At 34.8% G+C, this 24,639-nt stretch overlaps 1 protein-coding gene across 4 annotated transcripts in view; it reads right to left on the bottom strand.

The window, feature by feature from the left end:
* Nucleotides 1–2,278: 2,278 nt before the first annotated feature.
* LOC138320503 (sonic hedgehog protein-like) overlaps nucleotides 2,279–24,639 on the bottom strand; it is a 94,029-nt gene continuing 71,668 nt past the window's right edge. For all 4 annotated transcript variants that reach the window (XM_069263495.1, XM_069263496.1, XM_069263498.1 and 1 more), the window contains exons 4-5: nucleotides 8,517–8,778; nucleotides 2,279–4,540 (exon numbers count right to left, since the gene is read on the bottom strand). In XM_069263495.1, coding sequence (XP_069119596.1) covers nucleotides 3,873–4,540; nucleotides 8,517–8,778 — 930 coding nt within the window. In that variant the 3' untranslated portion in view covers nucleotides 2,279–3,872. The remainder of the gene's footprint in view (nucleotides 4,541–8,516; nucleotides 8,779–24,639) is intronic.

Genomic DNA, 24,639 nt, shown 5'->3' with positions numbered 1-24,639 from the left:
CGTTGTACCTCAGAGGAATTTATAACACACGTTTGGTATGTAAGGGTTTGTTTTATACACAGTACTACATAGTACCTAGTAAGCTTAAATCACTGAAGGAACGCCACAATACTTTAGAAAGTACAATTACCGAAATGTTGGAGACCCAAATAATGTATCGACTAAACAATGACAGGGATACGACCATTTTCCCAGTAGGTGTAAACAATACCTATCCAGCGATATACCAATATTATAAAGGTTTCACGGTTATTTGCGTATTTCTTTCACATGTAATCAGCCGAAATACCCTTTCTGGGAAATTAAATGATCCTCTTCGATAACATAAATAGAATAATATTGAAATGAAATAAACAATTATAATATTTTTAAACAGTAATAAAATTGTTTAGTTTCAAAATGCGAAAGTGAAAGCGAACTGTAGTTTACTACAGCATGTATTTGTTCTAGAATCTATACAACAACCCGATTTGCTCTTATTACCCAAAGGATACGTTAACCAACGTTTTCTATATATATATATTGAAGATCTAATCCAGTTTCATAATCATTCAATTAATTTATCTTATCTCGACCGAATCGTTTATCTTTGGTAACAAAATTTAAGAACTAAGAAAAAACTACATTTTACAAGTGTCTTTTAACGTTCGTATCCTTTCCAGAATCGTTATGGTTCCACTTTGGATCACTTCTCGTTTTACATCCTGTAGCGTACGTTTGTACTACGCGCAAATAGTAACATAGTCGAACTAGCATGTTCTTTCATTCGCTTCATTCCTTTATTTACTCATTATTGTATTTCTCACATTTTTAGATGATTCCATCTGTTAAGAATGATAATTGCCCTCACCGAGTTTCCTTCACTCGAGTGTCCTCACTTACGTCTGGCTTGGAACTGTGACATACCCATGGTTTGACATAGATTCATTAGACAGATCACGCTTAATAGTTCGCAACATTTCGTTGCAAATTCCAAGGATGTTCATAAAAACTACTTCTATATTTCCCGTTTGAATCCTTTTTATCAACGATGTTTTGTATCTTTGTTCGGTAGCTATGCCACAAATGCCCTAATTTGGTTATTTTATTGTTCGGTTGCTAAGTCACTGATGCCAAATTTGGTAATGCGTTTTATCCGTAGCCATATCACTGATGTCATATATTTGGAAAGATATTGGCCGCCAACCCTCGACAAGTCTCGGATTGACCAGCCAAATTCTTTCGCTCGGATCGAGATATACCTGTCCACTTGACAGACCCATGTAAGATTCTACTATTCTCTTCGGTCATCCACTCTCAATGTCTAGATATTGATCTGAGATGCGTGTTGTCTCTTGGCGTTGTTTCTGTCGAATCTCACCTCGTGGTGAATGATATTCAATTATTATGTAAAAAAGCAGTATTGTGCTATTTTGAAATTCCCTAGTTTTAATGGTTTCAAACAATATATAAGCAAACTCAAAACTTACGTAAAACATTATTTATTTAACATCATTTTCTGTTTCGAAAACATTTTAAAGCTAAATAACAAATATCAAGCAATACTTACAATATCTTGAAGCCAGTATGCGTGTCTGTCACATAAAATGATATCAATTGTGACTTATGAGGGGTTCTATAATCACTAATGTGAAGATATTCGATGACCATTGCATGCATTTACTTTAACTTAAACAGATTTGTTTATAAGGGAAGCAACAGAAATCAATGTCCCGATGAAGTGCACTGTAAAGTACACAAAGTTGTACTTAAGTGGTTTATTGGAAATGGAAATGAGTAACATCAATGTCTAAGAATATATGATTCAATAAGAAATAAGTACAGAGCAATGGAAAAGTTCAAGCATAGTTTTACTGTTTTTTCCATTGCTTTATTTTAGTTTGTTCGTTTCGGTTTAATGCCTTATCAACATCAATTGCTAATAATGAACCTGTTTAGTTTTTGAGGTTGAGAAAGAGAGGTATTTCAAGTGAAAAGCTATCGACCTCTCCCGACCCACATTTGCCTTCATATCGCGGTGAAAGGCATACCAAAGTTTCATGCAGACGTAACGTAATGCAATTGTATGCATATAAATGATAAAATCCTGATGTGTTACATCTCTAAAAAGCCCGTACTTTCGTTTGCGCCACATACAGTACTAATAGGAAGCGAGGTTTAGAGTTGTGGAATGACATGGAATGCATTTTATACACAACTCTTGGCTGTTATAAGAATACGAGAGAACTGAAGAACGACAGTCGATAGGAAACGTTGACAAGACAGACAAGTCTTGTACGTTATACAATTTCCCAGACTGACAAGAAACTGCTGAATAAAATGTGAATACATAATAATAAATTATGTTCTTTGAAGAGAAATAAAAGAAGAAATGGTAAACTTATAATGTGAAAACAAAGAGCAAAATAAATTATCAAGTGCAGAAATCCATATTCAGAGCGTTTTGGAAATATTGCTACATTAGCATGTTGAGTATGTATGCATATGTAATTGGGTAGGAATCATACGTGTAAAGATCATTGCATGAGGATATACAGTAGGGAACATTTACTCGTGGTCTTCATAATAATGAAACACTGATTTGGTAGCACTCATAACGTTTATGTCTAAAGTAGTATATTAATGAGTCGGCCAATCATTCCATATGGCATAAAATACAACGTATTACAAATAGCAAGTCTTTCAATATATAAAATGCAGGACACACCGAAAATCACAATGGTTTTATATACAAACATCCAGCATAGTCTTAAAGCCTTATTCCGACAGAGATATACTAGAAAAATAATTTAGGTTACATACAATGTATGCATTTGATGGGTGACAAACAAATATTAAATAAACAATTCATCTACTGGCAATGAAATAAATTAAAGGACAATGATATTGACAACAGTATCCGACGAAATCAAAGAATAGGATGACACCTGTTTATATAACAACAGCCTCGGTACCATGTTCAGAGTTTTCAGTCAACAACATTTAAATGAAATCTCCCGATTATGAATCTTTACATTCAAACACAGCAAACCTGTCTGATAAATGGGAGTGATTGTAACATACCAAGACCTCCGACACATATCGAGGTTTGCAACCTTATCTTTCAATTCATTCTCATGAGCGTTAGAACACATTTTACATATACATTACTTATAATATGTATCTATCTTTATATACAGTGCTCTCCTTCATCAACAATGAAGGGTGATTTAGTCATCTATTACAATGAGGAGTTGAATTGCAGCCACCTCAATCAATGGGTTGAAATTCAGTCACCTTACTCAGTGCGGAGATGCATTTCAGACACCTCAATCAATGGGGATATAAACTCCATTCACTTCAAGAAATAAGGTAAAAGAATTTCATTTATCTCTTAAAAGAGTAGGAGTGAATTAAGAAATTAATTTCAGCCCCTTAATTTATCAGGAGAGGTAAAACGCAATCAAAGTCTTAACGAACGAGAAGTAATTCCTTGAATCACTCTGCTGATGAAAGAGGACTGAATTTCCGCTCTTTTCTCTTTCAGTGAGAGGAAACTTTAGCAATGGGGAATACATGTTAGTGTTGTGTCTGTGTTGTGTCACTAGCCTATCTATAGATTGGTTTTCAGACGAACACCATTCCTCATGATAAATTCACCATCGCCAGGAAACAGATGCGCTGAGGATCAGTGTAAGTTTGTCTATCCTTGATATGAGTTTGTTTCCATTGTGAGGGATATGTCCGTCCGAAGTCTGAGTGAACACAACCTCCACGCACCAAAAGTATAGGCGGATGGACACTCAAAAGGTCGCAGTCAAGTGCATGAGTCATTTCCTGTTTGGTAGCGCACACATTTATAGATTTTAATTTCCGGCGTCCCGATGTTCTAACTATACCAGGTACAGCGTATCTTTGTCTAAAACGTATTTGCCAATTGTGTAGAGGAATTCTGCATACCAGTTGACGCCTTCGTGATGGCGATGGCTCCCATTAGAATGAGTCCACGGAAATGATATGTGCTGTGAAATCGTATGTAACAATCGCGTTGGCGCAAACACCGCATGCGCAATAAGTTCACTATTGATCACACCGTAGCACGAGGCTACAACGTCATCCACGACTATGCTGCCCTCTACCGTCAAGGGCGCGTACACACCGTCTTGAAAACCTATTTTTATGTCAATAATTTTTGATGGTTTTATCATTGCTGTCTTTTCGGCAATTAAAACATATTGCCCTATTTTAACAGTATCGGCGTATCGTGCCTGGAAAGAATTAAGAGCTGTTTCGTTTGACAGCGAACTGTAAATTAGATGTTTATCAGTGAGAGTTATCGTTCTTTCGTCGCTTGTGAACAATGTGTAGTATAAGCCTGGTCGTTGTTCGTCCCGGTCCAGGAATGTGATGACGTCACTGTATCGGAGAGTTCCGTCCTTTGTCATGGTCAAAACTTGGTCTCCAATCCTGATATCGGAAATTAAAACTCGCCCTCTGTCTGGCGTTTGTACCGTGCCTGATCCCGTGAAACAGCCTCCAATTTTAATGGCCGCGGATGATTCTGGTAAAGAATTAAAAATAATATTTGATCAGCAAAACAATTTACAGACAATAAGATAGTACGTATAAACAGCCTTGATATCTATTTAGACATGAATACATTGCAGAAACACAACATTGAACAAATATCGTTTTATGGACATTGATATCAAATTAAATATAATATCTTCTGTTCCTGTGAAATCTACTTTTACCAAAGTCACATTTACTTATACACTGTGGCGTTTATTTAAAGCTATTGATAAACATGTAATATACTCTGTGTGTTTAAGCATCATTATCGGAGAAAACAGTGATTTCTTGACAATTAAAATAACGTGGAGAGGGAATCGGTTGAGCCTGTCAATCGTTTTGTTTGATGAGACCTCGTATTGCCCGGTATTATGTGATAACTCTGATCAGTCTGTCAGTTTAATTGATGGAAATCGTTTTCAATTAAGGAGCTCACTGACAGTTATGTCTTCTTATCAAGTACATGTTCAACATGACGTGATTAGCCAGAGTTCCGTACACACGACTAACACGTCCCCGGGTAGCCCCACTATACCCAGGTATTTGCCCAACACTTTTCACCGTCAATACTGGTATTTAGAGTTGTATGACCATTTTACAAACATTCAATCAAAAAGAATAATTCTCGGCCCTGTTTGGATAAGTCAAGACAACGTTGTGATAGACACACACGAAGAGTATCTTCAGTGTATGTGGTACCTTACAGACTAGGACGGAACTCCGCCTGGTCAAGAGGGATCTCTATAGCAACTAGTACACAACCCACTGTCGTATATCAGGGAACACTATTAGAACGTCATTTTATAGAAATGTAAAACCCCTAAAGAGGAGAAGTATATCTGGTGTACCTATAACTACTGTCTACTTGTGAGTAAAGGACCCTAGATTATCAGTTCTACGTATGTCTGTCTCATCCTTGTTCAGACAAATGTAAAACCCCTAAAGAGGAGAAGTATATCAGGTGTACCTATAACTACTGTCTACTTGTGAGTAAAGGACCCTAGATTATCAGTTCTACGTATCGTATGTCTATCTCATCCTTGTTCAGACAAATGTAAAACCCCTAAAGAGGAGAAGTATATCTGGTGTACCTATAACTACTGTCTACTTGTGAGAGTAAAGGACCCTAGATTATCAGTTCTACGTATGTCTGTCTCATCCTTGTTCAGACAAATGTAAAACCCCTAAAGAGGAGAAGTATATCTGGTGTACCTATAACTACTGTCTACTTGTGAGTAAAGGACCCTAGATTATCAGTTCTACGTATGTCTGTCTCATCCTTGTTCAGACAAATGTATTGTCCACTTCACAGGTGGTTTTCTTGGTAATTTCATTATCTAATTGATTAAGCGTTACGTTTGGATTACTTTGCGATTCAAACGATGATGATTTAAGACGATATCCAACAGGTTTATTAAAGTAGGCTAGAGCATTACTTTAATCAACAATCATCTCTGTGAATTCACGCCAAACTTCCGCATTCCGTTCGATCAACTTTTAAAACTATTTCCTTTTTCCAAATTTTCTTTTATACAGAAGGATTCGGGACGCTTTGTCGAATGCTACAGTGCTCGCAGGTTAATAATATGATATCGGGATGATCATTGGCCGAAACCCAGGTTGTTCTCTGACGGGTTATTCGCGCACTATCATCAAGTACGATTTATATTACATAACGAAATTTATGCAATATCTGGAGACAGTCCTTAAATGTCCTTAACCTCTTAGGACAGGTATAAATAAATGACCTTGTTGTTGATAGGACGTTGAACAGGCCGACAATCATTAAATGACCTGAGCTGTTGATAGAACGTAAAAACAAACAAACCGAATCATTAGTTTGGGATGGTTCTTTTGTAGACTTCCCACTCGGGAACGATAGGTGCACGGGTGTGTCCATACATCATCGACAGTGAACCATTTCACATGGACATGCTGATCTGGCCATCTCTTGTATCAGTAACTCAATGCCCACGTATGCAATGACAAAAGTATCACCCAATAGCGTTATAATACCCCGAAATAGTTGCCAGTATCCTTCTAGAAAAAAATGAACATTTCGAACAGACAAATCATATCATGTTGTTTTCTTATGCCAACATACATAATGACATGAAGTTCCAGGTTTGGCGCATACTCTAGGTCTTGATAGTGGTCCTATCCGCATAGACGGCTGTAAATTAAGATATTCACGTAGCATTTGGTCGGTAATACTCCAGTTCAAAAACATTTAGATAAAATATCGTCATGAGAATCCGATTGACCTCTAGTTTGAACTTAACACGTAAAACGTGAAGAATTTCAAGTCCGCTTAATCCTTGGTACACACTGGAGTTGTCATCCGGCACTTCATAGGTGTGCTACAAGTACGAGGCACCCGAAAGGCCGTTACCTAAGGCAATTATCGAGCACAGCATCAGAGTGGTGATATGACATTGGTGAACAACATAGTCAATGATGCTGATATTTTAGTGATGATGGGTAACTATAGAACAATAGGATGATTATTTAGTTTTGGTTTAGTCCGTAATAATTAACTGGTGTCTCCCCAGCATTTCAATGGCAATGCAGAGCTGTATAATGTCAAAACAATTCTCATAATAAGGATTTAATACTGTAAAATGTTTTAAGTTCTATTTCGTCAGTATCTACTCCAAAGCTAGTGCCATCATTTCCCCTCATATGACCAGGATGTCCTTGTTCCGGTTATTACGAGTCTAGGACGTCTCTCGTCGTGTTACGCTATGTTCTATATTGTATCAGTTATTACTGGTATATCGTAGCAGCTCCTGGTGGCGTCCCCTAGTTTCTGGTGAGGTGATAAGTGTTTGGGGAATGTGTTGGGAGCCGATATCTGGGCTAAACACCTGGCTCAGTTGTAATTGTCGATAGCGTTTGAAGATGAGTAAAAACGACGAGCATCTCTTATACTTCAAGGGGATAGGAATACTTGGTTTACAAGTGCTATGGTAATGACGATAGCGTTTTAATAGAGGCTGTTGTACCCTGGTGGTGTAGTCTATGTCGGGTCGCCATTGTGTAACGCCTACAGAGGCTGCTCATTCTAACAGGTAGCGGCCATGGAATGTCAGACAGCCCGCTAAAACATCGCTAATGTGTTATGTAACCCACAGATCACTAGTGAATTCGGCAGGATTATCGGACGTTGAATTAACCCCAAGTAAACAATGTCTATCCACCTGTTTCTGATAGCGTGTCGGCTAAATAAAAGGTAGTTGTAACATGGGCTTTTATTTATTATTGCAGTAAAGTTTTTTTTTTTTTTTTAAAGTTTTTTAAGATTTTTTGTTTTAAAATGAAAATGACAAAATGTTTTAACCAACAATTTTTTTATGTTTAAAACTTGACGTCAAATAATTGTCACGCAGGCAGTTATATCAAAAAAGAGTTTTTCAGACATAATATCTTCGTGATTATATAATGAATTTTAACGTTAATATGAAAAAAACAACATTTGAAATGTTATGAAGATAAAATTTTGGGTATAGAAGCCGAGGAATATAAAAAAATGCTGACTCAGAAATTGCTCATGCTAATATCAATATGACAAGGTATTTTGTTATTATTTGACTGTGTTAGGATGTACTTTTCAAGGGCTCCCATAACGTGGAAACCAAATACGTGTTTCTATCTGAAATTCGACGGTTTTAGAAGATGATTTGGAAATAAAGATTACTAAAAAGTAATGAAGTTCAGAAAATGAATGCGGACACTCTATCCCTAACACAAATAGGTTTCACTTATACTTGCATCAAGACTGTTATGTCCTGAGCTTTTGCATAAAACCGCATTTTTCTGACAGTGTATTTGCCTGTAAATCTTTAGTATATCATTAGCCCAAACATTTTAAGATGCATTTTAGCATTGTAATTGTTGTAAAACAGTATTAAATTTTGTGGTGAAATGTATATTAAATCTAAAAAAGACACTAAAACTATAATTACCTGATTTCACGGAACAGTGAATGTGGCCACGTGATTCGTAATATACCCAATCAAATCCAGCCTCGACAGCAAGCCGGGCTAACAGTCCATATTTGGTCCGATCCCTGTCGCTTGTCGTAATGTCTACAGCTCGGCCCTCGTAGTGGAGGGAGTTTTTAGCGTGATGGTCATCTTCATCCCAAGCTTCGGTCACGCGCAGTTTCACATTTGGCCACGTGTTCATTACAGAAACGGCCAAAGTGTTGAGTTTGTCTTTACACCTCTGAAATGATAAAACAGTTATAGTTACTCACTGAACTTGACAGGTTCTAGGCAGTAGAAACACGCTCCAATCAGGGCCACATGAGGCTGATAGAAAACACACTGAATCTGTTAATATTTAGCTGTCTGATCAATTGTATGTTATTTTATCGTTTTTGGCTATTTACCGCGGTCATTATATAATATTGATCAGCAGTATGCAGCTATTAAACATGTAGAAGGAACATTATATCATTTAACGTCTAGGAATAGCGAGCTATGTAACAAATAAACCTGTATTTTATTGGTGGAACATTGGTACCTTCTACACACATCGATGTATGTCGAAACTACCTCATTGGTATCAAAATTACTTTATTTTTTACTTTAATTGCTTTATTAGGTAAGCATTTAATATAATATTGTTCGTGTTAATATTGTAACTACATTTGTATGTTAGTATTTTGTTGTTGTTTTTATCCAGTTAATATCCAACATCCATAATAATCTACATCCTCTATCAAAGGAAGTTATACTGCTAAGTCATGTATTCGATTCATTTATCATATGTTCAGGATCGATGAACAGGTCCAAAGAATAGCTAAAAATTAACATCCCGTATTATGAATCTAATATACTGGACGTTTAGTTATCTATGAATAGTTTTTCCCCCCCGTCATATGCGAGAGTAGTCACATGGACGGCATACGTCCCATGTTGAGGTGTCTGGCGGGAGGTGACGTTTATATGTCTGCTGGTCTACTGCTGTCGCCTTAAACAGTGACATTCATTAGAGGTTATATGACAGATCCGTTACCTAAAACAAATCGCCGGTGATCCCCCACAAAGTCCAAACAAACAGAAAACAGTGATATTGTTGCCCTGCCTCCGACCGTCATGTAGGTAATGTTGTATATGTGACGTTTATGGCGAAGAGATCGGCGATGATCAGTTTATAGTTGACTGATACTAGAAGGCCTAATCAGACTCTGGGCATCATTGACATTAATGAATTACTGATGAATGGTCGTGAGGTACAATAATGATTATCCTATACCACATTCCTCCTAATTACTCTTTAATGGCAGATGTGTGGACTGTACACTATTTGCTGTTTGTTTCATGGTCTTATCCAGGTATGTACAAAACACATTGTGGTGTTTTTGTACTGAGTATAGGATATAAGTCCTTAAGTGGAGTCCACATCTCCACTCGATCTAACAAGAAGGACTTATATATATTGTTGTGTCACTTTAATTTGCAATTATTTTACATTATAATCCGTATTTTATATTTAATGTAGAAACTGAACTTTCATATACTTGTACCACGTCGATATCATTTTAAAATCAATAAAAATATTCAAGGTTGTGTATTAAAAACAACCGATAATGCTGAGAGTCATGGATATAAGGAAAAGTCAGCCACCAAATGTCGGTAGCACGAGAACAGTTAAACATAAACATGAATTTAAATCACATTTAGGAAAATCAGAAAAGTATTCTTACACTATAAACATAAATCCTGTAAACTGTATTTTTGTATGAGATGACTATTATAGGATTATAAATTCTGAACATTTTTCATATTTATGAACTTAATTTGAAGCCGATTATGCGTTCCATTGAACTGTTATGTTAAAGAGTATCAAAAGTAAAAATAGAAAAATAAATAAATAAATAAATAAATACATAAATAAATAGAATAAATAAATAGAATAAAGATAGAATTATCAATGAATAATAAAGCATAGTATTCATTGTAAAACACAACAAAGAATATTACGTTTTTGAAGTATCCGATATATAATAAACTATGCACATGCCATTGTGTGGGAAACTGACTCCGACCTATATTGGTGACTTCTCGGAATTATCCCCAAATCCATTTCTAAAACTAACTACCTACATGGTCACTGATACCATGCCGGGACCAAAATTTAATAAAACTCCTCTTTATTAGATATGAAAATACCAAATACTATGAACAAGGCTAAACGTCCCGTAGCTATTTAGCCCTAACTTTACCAATATATCTGGTGTAAAAACTAGATTATTAACGAGAGAGCTTACGTGTGACAAATGAGTCCCTACATCAAAGCTCTGTGACTTGATTCCCCTGGCTTTTGGACTAAGTTGGTGATAAATGCAGGTACGACAGGCTTATTGGGATAAAGGAGAGTTGTAAGATAAAAACACTAGGTATGCTGACTCTTGTCTACCCAACGTGATCACGTTTCGAACCAGACACGGACATTTCTCAAATGTCTTTCACTATTTGACTGCGAAATGTTGCCATAAACACGATGAAAAACGCTTTAACAAAATTGCTTGTTGTAAAAGTGACATTGCTCACTGCGGTATGTCTGTGACCCTCACTAGTGATAATGATATAACTCAGCCACTTGACAAAGCTTAGTTCCAAGTGCTCGTTCCCGAATCGCTAGGTAACACTAGTGTTTAAAAAACTTTATAACCCCTATTTACGACGGCTAACGTTGTACGTCGCATGTTTGAGTGTAGGTTCAGTAAAAAGACAGTATCCTAATAAAACAATCACTGCCTGCACCTCGGTGTCACTGCAATGCTCTTATCATACCTCTTTCTCACATGTGTCGTTATGATACTATGTATCTTACATAAGAGGGCTAGAGTCTTTGGTAATATCAATATCCTCACCTTATTATTCCATATAACCCCCATTTAGCGGGTGTAATCAACATTATAACTGTATAGCTAGCTTTGTATGTAGATACAATTGAGGTTAATCATCGTTTAACATTTCTGGCACACTTAAATTCAGATCTGGAGATAATGTTTAAAGTCTTCCTTGTAGGAGGACAATTTTATCTCCCAATAATAAAGCGAAAGATTTCCATTTTGTGTGGGATGTGACTAATTATCTTATAGCGGATATTCTATTTGAGCATATGGTCTAAGCCAATGTTTTATCAATGAACTAATATTTCGTTATAATTTATATAATCTATAACGTCTATATTAAACTTTTTATGAGTGTCATTACTTCTTGATTAATTATCCTAAATCGATGTTGTTTAGTATTTGTGGACAAATTATAGCATTACTTCTAAGTGTGGGAATACCTAATGTTGTAATGTAACAAAGAATGAATAAAATTATCACAACAAAACACGGCCCCGTTACTTGGATACCCCTCTTTACCAGAGTAGGAAGACCAAATTATGTTTGATGCATCACCATCACCATCCTTTTAGAACTTGTTTTAAAGTCTAATTCAGTTTGTTACAAATATGATTATACCTTTTACCTGATCTTGCACCAAGACATTTAATGTTTAACGAAAACATTTTACAAACTTGTAAACCTGCTGGCAAACTGTATAATGGGAGGTCACCATTAGCGACATTGTGTGTGTGTTTTAGTTGCACTTAGATAGTCAAGATGTTATACGGCGCATACAGCAAGGCTCAAAGGTTCTCTGCTACCTGTTAACAGCGTGGGACATCCCTTATAGCAGCAGACAGAAATTTACCTCGTCTTAGCCGTGAAAACATATACATTGGGCCGATAAGTGGAGCTTTACACAGAACTGACCTTACTTGAAACGAAAGAAAGTTTTGTTTTTACGGAATATTTTGATGAGATAAAATCGACGACATGTTGGTCTTTAGGTTAAATGATTATAAAAGCCATGTTTTGGGTTCAATCGCGAGGTGGTGCCGAAAATTGCGGTATAGTAAGTGTAATAAGCGGTTAGTAATGTTATTTTTTCACTTTTATCCTAACCTCTAGTTTATTCCGAGTCATGAGTTTGAGGTTAATGGACTGTTTTTTTATTTGATCTATTTGCACTTGCGGCAGTACGATATTCGAATGTTTTATATCATAATCAACTCATGATTACGGTTTTTCATAGTTAGATCTAACCGTCATCTACAAAAACTTCCATATATGATGTGTTAACGTTCCATTACTTCCATATATAATAATGTGATAATATAAAATGTGATAAAAATCATTATTTATCTAAAATAACATAATGCTACCAATACTTTTGTTCGTATCCTTTGGAAAGTTTTGTCAATATCAGAACTAGCTGTTTTTCAGATAAAATATCAAAGCTAAAACATAAAACTCACTTCTAACAAATGTACGTAATATTATTATTTTAAAGAAATGTTAAAAATAGGATAACGTTTTTTATAAAAGCTACAATATCATCGATGTCGTAGGTAGGTTTGCAATCGTTTGATAATTGTAATAATGCGTACTTCCAAGCTATTATTAAAATGTTTTATTGATAACTATGTGCTATATTTGTATTTGTTACATAATTTGATCACATTTCATTAATATACGCCTTAGAAACGCTGGATTTTAATAGGTTAGAACGACTGTTACACCACATATAAAATTAATGTATGACTGTCGGGGAACATTTGGCGTATCAGATACAGTAGTATATTAACGGGTTCCTTATGATGCAGGGGATCTTACAATAGAACTGAAACTGTTTCATATGAATCGTGTATTATATTAAGCAAGAATACATCGTTAAATACATTAATATAGAAGTCCCACCAGTTTTTATGTTTATATACAACATAAAGGGGAATGAATAAACGTGCAGCGGGCAGGTAATAAGATAGGTACTATATGAATATATAGCGCATTACGTAATGGGCGTGGCTTTGTTAGAGCGTTACGTAATGGGCGTGGCTTTGTTGCAGTGTTAATATGGTGTATAGGCATGCGCAAATTTATTCCGGTGTCTATAATCACGTGCAACACGGTCATTAGCGTCGAAAACTGTAGGTCTGCTGTATGCGCACTCGTCTACTGCACGGTCTCTAGAGCGCGTGCCACAAACGTGTCTATGAGATATCAGCCAATTGTTAGGCCTTGGAAGGCTATTGGATACACCTTTATTCTGCATATTACAGTATGTTATCTAACAACGGAGAGATGAAATACCATTGTTATTAAAATAACGTAATAATTGAGAACATTTTGATTGGGCGGTCACTGACAATATCACGAGTCGTGTTACACCGTATCATTGCGCTTATTATTGGTTGTAAACTTCATAAAAAGTTTGCAATATGATATATTTTTTATATCGCTTTGAAAAATGCATTTAACGTGTCATTTAGCACTGGAGTACATTGTGTGTGTGACGGAGAGACCGACATTACATACAACCCTAGTGTCATTAATCATACAATCGTGAATCAATAAACGACAATTTAATCATGTCTGTACTCTATCGGCTTCTTTTTTGTTAAAACTATTCCGTTTGTTCATTAGCACGAGAGAGGCATTTAATAAATTGGTAGCGGGTATCGTTAAAGTGCAAACAGAAATGGTCGCGTTATTAGAAACACTTATAATACATTATCATAGATAGTGCAGTCTTGAATGGCTTCTGTTTACCGTTTAGGTTATCCATTAGGGTCATGTAACCAGTAGACTTAAACAAGAGTTGAACAAGATATAAGTATCTGTTGAAAAAAAATAACACCAAAACCTAACAAAGGTAAAACAATGACAAATTACTTGTACTTGTATTGTTATAAATACCACTTTAACGGTAAATAACATCGTATAGAAAGATTGCCTGAGTTTTACGACGGAGATAAACCTAAAATAAAATGTTAATGTTGACCTGTAACATAAAGCATTAAAAAGAGCATCGATACGGTGTGTTCCGAGACGTGAACACCTTGATCCTACTTTAGTATGCAGCCGCATGGACCGACGTCTTTATTGATAAACACTGTGCCGTTTTATTGGCGGGTTGGAGTAGAAGAACAAAGCGCTGCCGATCGGTTCAACAACACTGTAAAACACTTGAACATACGCATGTCAACATAGTCTGTCAGCATAGCACTCGCGCACCAACTTAAGTATACAAGTGGCACAAACTGTGTATTTTTAGACCTGTTGAAACGAAATTACTAATTGAAATCTTCAGATACTGTATGGCTTCTTAATAAAAGACTCGCCTACTTCCACGACATGGAGGTTTCTTATATAAATGGTAAACATTAACATTTCCTTTGTATAGAATGAATCTTAACGAAGTGATTCTACCGACGAAATACCAAACATTCTTTATAGTTATATGTGAGTAACGTAAACATTGATTTTTGATTCAATGCGAACGAATTTATTTAAGTAGGCCATAGGATGATTTTAAAAAGTGTATATTGAGTATGATTTATACAGATGAAAAAGACAGCGTATTATACGTAAGAATACCGCATACCATACTTTTTATATTTATAAATCACTATCCCACTTAGTGAATCATTGTACACTAGAGTAAACATTTAGTGAATCACTGTACACTAGCGTCGACAGTTAGCGAATCAGTACAACTAGCTTCGACACTCATTGAACCATTGTACACTAGCGTCAACAGTTAGCGAATCAGTGTACACTAGCTTCGACACTCATTGAATCATTGTACACTAGAGCAAACATTTAGTGAATCAGTGTACACTAGCTTCGACACTCATTGAATCATTGTACACTAGAGCAAACATTTAGTGAATCAGTGTACACTAACTAGCTTCGACACTCATTGAATCATTGTACACTAGAGCAAACATTTAGTGAATCAGTGTACACTAGCGTCGACAGTTAGCGAATCAGTATAACTACACTAGCGTTAACATTTAGTGAATTCATGAACACTAGCGTTAATATTGAGTGAATCAGTGTACACTAGCTTCGCCACTCATTGAATCATTGTACACTAGAGCAAATTTAGTGAATTCATGTACACTAGCGTTAATATTGAGTGAATCAGTATACACTAGCGTCGACACTAAGTGAATCAGTGTACACTAGAGCAAACATTTAGTGAATCAGTGTACACTAGCGTCGACATTTAGCGAATCAGTGTACACTAACTTCGACACTCATTGAATCATTGTACACTAGAGCAAACATTTAGTGAATCTGTGTACACTAGCCTCGACACTCATTGAATCATTGTACACTAGCGTTAACATTGAGTGAATCAGTGTACACTAGCGTCGACACTAAGCGAATCAGTGCACAGTAGCGATATCATTTAGTGAATTCATGTAGACTTGCGTTAACATGGAGTGAATCAGTGTACACTAGCGTTGACACATAGTGAATCAGTGCACAGTAGCGTTAACATTTAGTGAATTCATGTAGACTTGCGTTAACATTGAGTGAATCAGTGTACACTAGCGTTGACACTTAGTGAATCAGTGCACAGTAGCGATATCATTTAGTGAATTCATGTAGACTTGCGTTAACATTTAGTGAATCAGTGTACACTAGCATTGACACTTAGTGAATCAGTGCACAGTAGCGTTAACATTTAGTGAATTCATGTAGACTTGCGTTAATATTGAGTGAATCAGTGTACACTAGAATCAACATTTTATTGAAGCAGTGCACACTAGAGTCAACATTGAGTGAATCAGTGTACGCTGGGGTCGACAGTTAGCGAACCAGTGTACACTAATGTCAACATTTAGTGAATCGGTGTACACTAGAGGCAATATTTAGTGAATTGGTATACACTAGCGTAACATTTAGTGAACCAGTGTACACTTGCGTCGACAGTTAGCAAATCAGTGCACTCAAGAGTCAACATTTAGTTTATCATTGTATACTAGAGTCAGCATTTAGTGAATCAGTGTACAACTTGCGTCGACAATTGGCGAATCAGTGTACACTAGAGTTTACATTTAGCGAATCTGTGTACACTAATGTCAACATGTAACGAATCAGTATACACTAGAGTCATCATTTGTGAATCAGTGTACGCAGGCGTCACCACATAGTGAAATACCGTACAAAAGAACGAACCAAGATAGTGTAAACTCCCGTCCAGACGAATAGACGCATACTTAACATGCCGTCAGAGAGATTAGGAGACGAATGTACTAAATGTATGTACTAAATGTATGTTACATCGTGATAGATGTTTTTACACCATAACGTAAATTATCCGACAGTTTTACTTAATTGAGTAACAAATTACATGCCAATTCTACAATTACTGTATGGCGCACAAATTTCTACTCAGAAACATATCATTTTAAACATTTATGAATTGGTACACGAGTCTTAAAGTCTTAAATTCTAGACGTATATCCAAATTTACAATTCATGACAGGCTGATTTTAAAAGAGGACACGACATTTGTTAAAAAGTAATGGTTAATTATGCTATGATTTGAATAAAATAACATGAACGCATCCTCATTGAATGTCACTAGGCTAGACTACGAGTCCTAGAAGTGGATAGGAAGAGTAGGCGGAGTATGAAAGTCAGGGTATTTGTCAGGATGGGTGATTGATACATGTTTACGAGCCACAACCAGGTCACATGGGGACACATGGTAGATCCTGTCAAAGTAAACAACGGATCAAACACTGACCTGTTACGGAAATATTATCAGTACCCCTACACTTCACATCTACAGAGAGGCCGTAGATATTGGATGGGGACCGTTATAGGGGACTAAACTGTGATGAATAACACTAGTACGCATTCTGTCTCGCTTCACACGAATTTCTCTAGAAACATGTAGTTTCTTAACCTATCAAGCATAATTTTCTCGAAGCAATATTGATAGTTTTATTGATCTAGCAAAGTGTTATGTTTTCTTATTAAAGAAACCAAACTATTATTAATTTAGGTAGTAGTATGGAAATATCAATTTATTATCGGTAATAGACAAAGCATGATCTGTCCTAGGTCTCAACTGATTGAATGAAAACTGAACATGTTCTTTTTATTATTTTTATTGTTTTTTTGCGTCCGTGTTCTATCATCAAAAGATGTTATTAAATAGTATTAAGTTTCCACTTAAATCAGCGAAGTAGAATTACAATAATATGATGTTGTTTTATATACTTTATGTTTCACATATTATTTTTGTTATTTTTAAAATTATTTGTTTTATTTTTTATCTTATTCTGAAAGCGCAAAACACCAAGAATCCTAGTAAAGGCTGATACTCCTATTTATCGTTACATCTGATTGATTTTTTTACAGTTTTTAGCAATATTGCTTCATTATCGAGTTTATTCGGAAGTTTCCCAAATGCTCATAATTTGAATCCATACTTTTTTAACGTCCAACTGAAGAAAACGCTGAATTTCACGATTTTCGTGACCGAAAATATGTTCTGGTCTAAATCCGTCCTCTCAAACAATGTAAATGTTTTGTTACAAGCGAAGAATAATAGTTGATACACATTGCTTGCGAGATAACTGATCTGAAATTGACGATGATGGTTCTAAAACCAAAGCCACGTGATTGTATCGTCAAGGACAATAAGCGTCGGACTAGTGACTAACGCTAATATATGATCCAACAATGTATGCCGGAGAGAAGGAATTGAGATATATCGCCATGCCCGACAATGAACATCCAATCTAGGGTTAGATGCTAGGCAATTTATTCTTTCTCTGTGAAGTTATCTGGTTACGAGAAAATGCAATATTTCACCCGACCAATTTCCTATGGTGAAACTGAGCATTATTTTTATGATTAATCTTGATCCTATTCGTCTGTGTCGCTACCATGGATCGCTACAAGAACAAATGACTAGTTGTATTGAAATGCGAGTCTTCTCATGTTTGCAACATTTCACACGTGACGAACATTCTCGTGTAATGCACATTGTAACTACCAGTTCTATGGCACTAGTTATCTTAACATGATACCACCAGAACACACGAGTTAGTTTTGTTTAAAATCTCACTGTTTGTAAAGTATATAAAACATTTAAAAGTAAATATTAGCTTAATATGACGTTTGGAATGATAATGGGTGTGAACAGTGCATATACATTACAGGGGCAGATTCCGACAAAGGATTTTAGTAGAATTCCTTTTGTAATCCGTACATGAAAGTCGCCACATTTCGCCCGCATACCCCACCGTGTCATACCGTTTTCCCCAGCAGGATGACACTGCACTATATACCTCTACAACATAAGTAAGATCTGGGCAACTCTATACAGTGGGCTCATTAGCTCCACGTGGTGTAACGTGTCTGTCGAGTAATGCGAGTCATATGTGCAATGACGGTCATAATTCGCACAGTTTTATATTGTGTTCTAATTCACGAAAGAACATGCATTTATAATAACACCCTTCCGCCACTTTTAGCTGCAACGTGCATTATATTGTAGGATACATTTTCAGACTAGCTTTTCTTTTGATGAGAACATTAAGAACACTCTCAGAACATTATAGGACTCGCGACCGTGAAATCACGTTCCGGAAAAAATGTAGGATATTAATCAAAAATCCAATCTGACCCTAGATCACGTTACACAGAATAGTTACCCATATAACATGTATACATGGATCCTGTAGTACCTCGTGTATCAATGTTATTATGTCATTTACATAATGTACAGCAGAATATCATATGTACAAAATCAAAATAAAGTGGGCACAACTACTATATCAGCATAAATATTTCATAAACCAAGTTTACGTCTCAATAAACAGTTACCCTAGTATATCTACATATAATATCGTTATATCGCCATAAAGTTACGCAACATTCCTATTCTAAGCTTTTCCTGCTCTTTTATCATCACCAGTCACATGTTTACGATAATATGCTCTGTAGCTTTGTCATTTCATTTTTAACCCATTTTACAATCAAAACATGTTAAACAACTAAACGACCATTGTGATCTATGTAACAGATCTTGAAAATCAAACTTAGCAAACGTTTTAAGTTTAATTTCTGAATAAAAAATAATTCATAGAATTTTAACTTCAGCAAGGTAATTATATTTGTGTTGTTACTTGTGTATTTTCCATTTATTTTGGTTACTTAGAGGCAATATATTTGTGAAATATATATAATTTATATTTGTGAAGCGTATTTAAAAGAAATTAATGTTTATTTTACAGGAACACAAACTTTTACGCACTTTGGAGCAATTAGTGTTTACTTTAAAACGTTATTATACTTCTACTGTGACTTTCGTTATTTCATATATTGTACTTGTAACGTAATTAGATTTCCTTTGGAACCGAACATATTTTGCATTGTTATAATGTACGTATTTTGAAATAATTTATTTCTAAATGAATTGTATGCCATAACATTGCTTTAAAAAAAATGTTGGAGTCAATGTGCGTGTTTTTATTGACAGCATTTTCTTTGTAACTATATGTTGGTAAGTTTCTTTTCCATGCGAAAATATTTTTTCTATTTTTAATTTATGTATTAGGAACCAACGGATTGTACTTCTGTAACAGTATCAGTATATGTATGTAGCTGTAGAGGGTTCTTATATAGTGATGTACTTGAGAATACGCCACTTCTTTATACCGATACCAGGACGAGGAAGCGTGTGAAGGGGCCACTAGTAGTGTATATAATTGATTCAATTATCATACATATGTTGTCCACATAAACCCGTCTACATAGTATAAAGCCTTAAGTGAAATAAATTTAAAGATAAGACCAATCTGGTTCACGTCTCGTATTGTAAAGTTTGGAGGTTAGGATCAATACTAAACACTCAATACTTGTCTGGTCAGTGCGAAAGGTGGTGACCAGGACACGGATTTTTATAACGTTTATATCTTATAAGCGGTCACATTAGTGTACCTATTATACACTCAGAGTGGCTGACCAAACAGGGTACTGACTCACCAAGGCCCAGGTGGATATTGCAAGGTGTGTTATTAACGCACATTAAAACGAACATGAGTAAATCAGTATTATTTTGCATTAATACGAACAGCGGTTGTAAACGAGATAGGTGTTTGTCTTAAAACTAGTGGGATTAATTTGTTACACTTCATACATTGTAATAATCAAATAAAATAAAGTAAATAGATTTAAATATCGTTGAATTCACGGTGTTTTTAAATACATATTTTTACAGAGCAGTAACAAAAGGACATCTCGTTGTTTTGTCTTTTACAAATTCTGGATTTCTTAACACAAAATGAATCCTAGAAAGTTGATGACAATGTGATGATGCCTAGCTGAAATAGATTTATTGTCGAACAGATTGGGGAATGGATGTTGGTTATCGTTTTTTTGCGGTGATTGGGTGATGTTTCGATTCCAATTTAGAGTTTGTTATCGTGATTAGTTTTAACAATTCATTATTATCCATGAAATATGATAAATTTCACTGTTTGAGAAAAATGCGCAATTCTAGTTTAGTTTCAATTCGACACCGTAAAACCTTTTCAAATAATGGAATGCCCTTTTAATATTGTTTCAAATTTTGATTTCAAATTAATGAAGTACATATGTCTAGAAATGCATTTAAGTATAAATTCCCCTCAAAATAATTCCTTGTAATTAAAAACATTATTCTGTAACTGCACAAAGCATTGACACTTCATTTTCAATTATATGATACATTGGACTTATTGCACATTTCCTACTTGTTTACAAACTAACATCTGAGATCTTGAGAAATGTGTGTGGTATTTCTAAAGGACTCTTTTTATCCTCACACATTAGTTGATCATTTCTTAATACAAAAGCCCTTGAAATAAAGCCGAGAGTTCATACATGCAGGGGTGGTCCTGGGCCTCTAATGCGCTCGCTACAGGTAGTCGCCCTAAAGTATCATTGTGTTTATACTTGATGGGAGATTATTAAAAAACAAAGTAAAGCGACATCTGATTTCAATTATGAGCCCTTCGGGGGCAGATAAGAATTAATGTTAATACATACTACTTTAAGTATATAATACTATTAAAGTATAAAAGAAATTGCAATAAACAAATGTTCTTTGTAAGTCGGCAATCTGATGAGTGAGTCCCGAGCCGGCCGCATGGGCCTTTATTATAGCTGTTTCGTTATAGAATCTATTAAGTTCCTAAGCGATACTGTATCAAAAGAAGGGTCTAATTGAAAATAGTTCAACATCTCAGCCTCTCTCGTTTTCACATACATATAATCCGACATTTCATCCTCGGGTAATGAAGATTATGGACCGTTGGGATCATATCTGTTAATAAAGTTTTTTTCATGGCCTCGAGTATTATAGTATGGGCATCTGAACGGAATTAAGTATTTAAAAGAAGAACAATGAAGGAAGACAAGCTCATAGTCGTTCACACCTCCCGATCTGAGGGTAAATTCTGAAACCTTGGTGGATGGATATACAGTTTCTATGTTTTCAGGAATAATATCTGAATACCAGGAAAATGACCATCTTTAAATGTGAAGGAATACAGTAAATTATTGAAAAAAACGTCAATAAGAAATATAACGTAATTTTATTACAGGATTAGCGAAAAGTGAAATTGACAATCAATGACATTTTACGATAAAGGGATGTAACGTACGGTGCCCATATTTATCAAAGTGATTTGAAAATATTTTAATTTAAAAAAAAGAAGACAAAAATGTTTTGCTATATTCTGAAATGTGTATATTGAAACTAATTTTGGATTATTAAGCTCATCAAACCTCTTTGATAGGTGAGTATTATGTTTAGTGATTTTATTTTATATTACAATGAATGTCTTTAGCTTATATTGAATATTCATAACTTTAATCACTGACATCTTTACTAATGACGAGAGAAGTTGCAGCTTAGATGAGAAAATGTTTGTAATTTATTCTACCAATGATCCTTATAGACACGAGACAATACGCCAAGTAACAATAGCAAGGCAAAGTATTGATTTAGCTACAATTTTGAAATACATATTTGGAATAGATATGTGAAAAATTTTCACATAGAGTGAAATTACCAGTTATATACTAACAGCGAACTTTATAAAATTTGTAAATGGCTCTGGGCACACCACTGTACCATTTTTTACTCAGGAATTTTTCTATTTTAACAGAAAACTTATGAACTCTTGATGTTGATGTGGAAGAATGATATAAATTATCTTCCTAATGTGGTAACAAATGAATAGTTCATATATTATAGAATCACAAATAAAATTTTCAAAGTAATTAATGAACGATATACGACTTAGAGGTATTGATGACCACTTTATAAGTTACTGACATAAGGTATATGAAGAGTAACAATGATAAGAAAAAATGTATTTTAGATTTACAGTGTATATATGAACGGTACTTGCATGAATAAATTACGGAAGAAAGGTATATTTTTTGTGTATTATCACTTTTTAATACGAACAGTAGATATATAATCGAGTAAATGAATAACGGTATCGTTTTTTTTATTACCGGTTTACGCTAACTATATACAAAAGAAATTATATTATTGATTATTAATTAATGATTATTGATTGGTATCTGTTAACTGATACAAGTACTCAATAACAGTGTCTTTTTTGATTACTGGTTTACGATAACTGTATAGTTGCTATCGTAACGAGGTAAAAACGGTATAGAGCTAGAATATTACAAATTCGCAATAAAAGGCCAAAATAAATACAAAGTAAAAAAAAAAAAAAAATACAACTGCTAATTACTGTAGAAATGTTATCCGCAATATGATACATTTACTGAATAACGGTATCGGTTTTTAATTACTGGTTATGCGAAATGTATACAAAAGAAATTGCTAATTATTGAAAAAAAATATTTGTTACATAATACAATTACTGAATAACGGTATCGGTTTTTAATCACATGTTTACGCTAACTGTATAGTTGCTTATTACTTAAGAAATGTTATATGCTATATGGTACAATTACTTAATAACGGTATCGGTTTTCAGTTACTGGTTTACGCTAACTGTATACAACAGAAATTGCTAATTACTAAAGAAATGTTATCTGTTACAATAAGTGAATACTGGTACCGTTTTAAAGATACTGATTACGTATTTATAATTACTATTCGAATCACTAAATGACGTTCTGTTACCAGTTACTTTTCTGCACTGTATTTTCTATTGCATTATTGATACATGTATTTTATATTGAATTACGTTTCTATACTATGTGATTATAGATGATCTCTAAATCTAGATTTTAGATTTTAAAATAATAGTATATTACGGCTTGAAACTAACACCTTGAGGAGCATACTGGTTATAAAATAGCTCTCTCTCCCTCCCCCACCTCTCTCTTTCTCGCTCTTCCCTCACTCTCTCCCTCTGTCTCTGTCTCAAATACAACTTTATATATTATGTATATCTTCTCTTGTAAATGCCATCTTGTCTATGTAATTTGAATGTTTTATTATTTTTGGGAACGGGCTTTATATAAGTTGTATAACTTGTGCCCAATCCCATTGCACATTTTGCAATAAAATATGTTTAAATCAAATCTCTAATTACGGTCCTTTTTGACGGGCCATTAACGATGTTCGGACGGATGGTATCTGGTGGTATTTAACAGATGTTATGTTATATATTATTAATATATTGAAAAAAATATTGTATAATTTGTTTAAATAGATGAATTGTGTGTGTATCATTAAATTAAAGATCCTTACATCATCTGGTGATTCATAAAACTGAGAGTTGAACAGAAAATAGCAATTTTGTTTGCGCTGGGACAAGTTTTTCTTGTGTAAGTGTCTATTATAATTCCAACAAAGTCATGTTCTACCGCATTCGATAAAGTAATCGTGATATAGATTTTATTTAAAATTTTATTGCATGAAACAACTTTTTTGATTTTCTTTATGAACCTTCGAATCTATTTTTTGATGTTAGTGTTTAATAGTCATATCATTTCTATCACATATAGCAATATCACACACAACAATATATTTTATCCATATGTTGATTGATATGTTTATTGATATGTTTTGAGTATAATTTTAAGTGTACAGATGGAACTGCTATTCCCATGGTAACGTGTAAATATAGTTTGATCCATCTGTGTTTATTTTCTGTAATGTCCAAACCTCATTATTGATTTGGCTTCGACTCATATTAGTTCTAACATCAACCAGACACTGCATTACA

Source organism: Argopecten irradians, chromosome 4 (assembly GCF_041381155.1).
Source record: "Argopecten irradians isolate NY chromosome 4, Ai_NY, whole genome shotgun sequence".
NCBI classification, from domain to species: Eukaryota; Metazoa; Mollusca; class Bivalvia; order Pectinida; family Pectinidae; genus Argopecten; species Argopecten irradians.
Note: the sequence above shows the minus strand (reverse complement) of the source record. Positions and strands in the feature narration are given on the sequence as shown.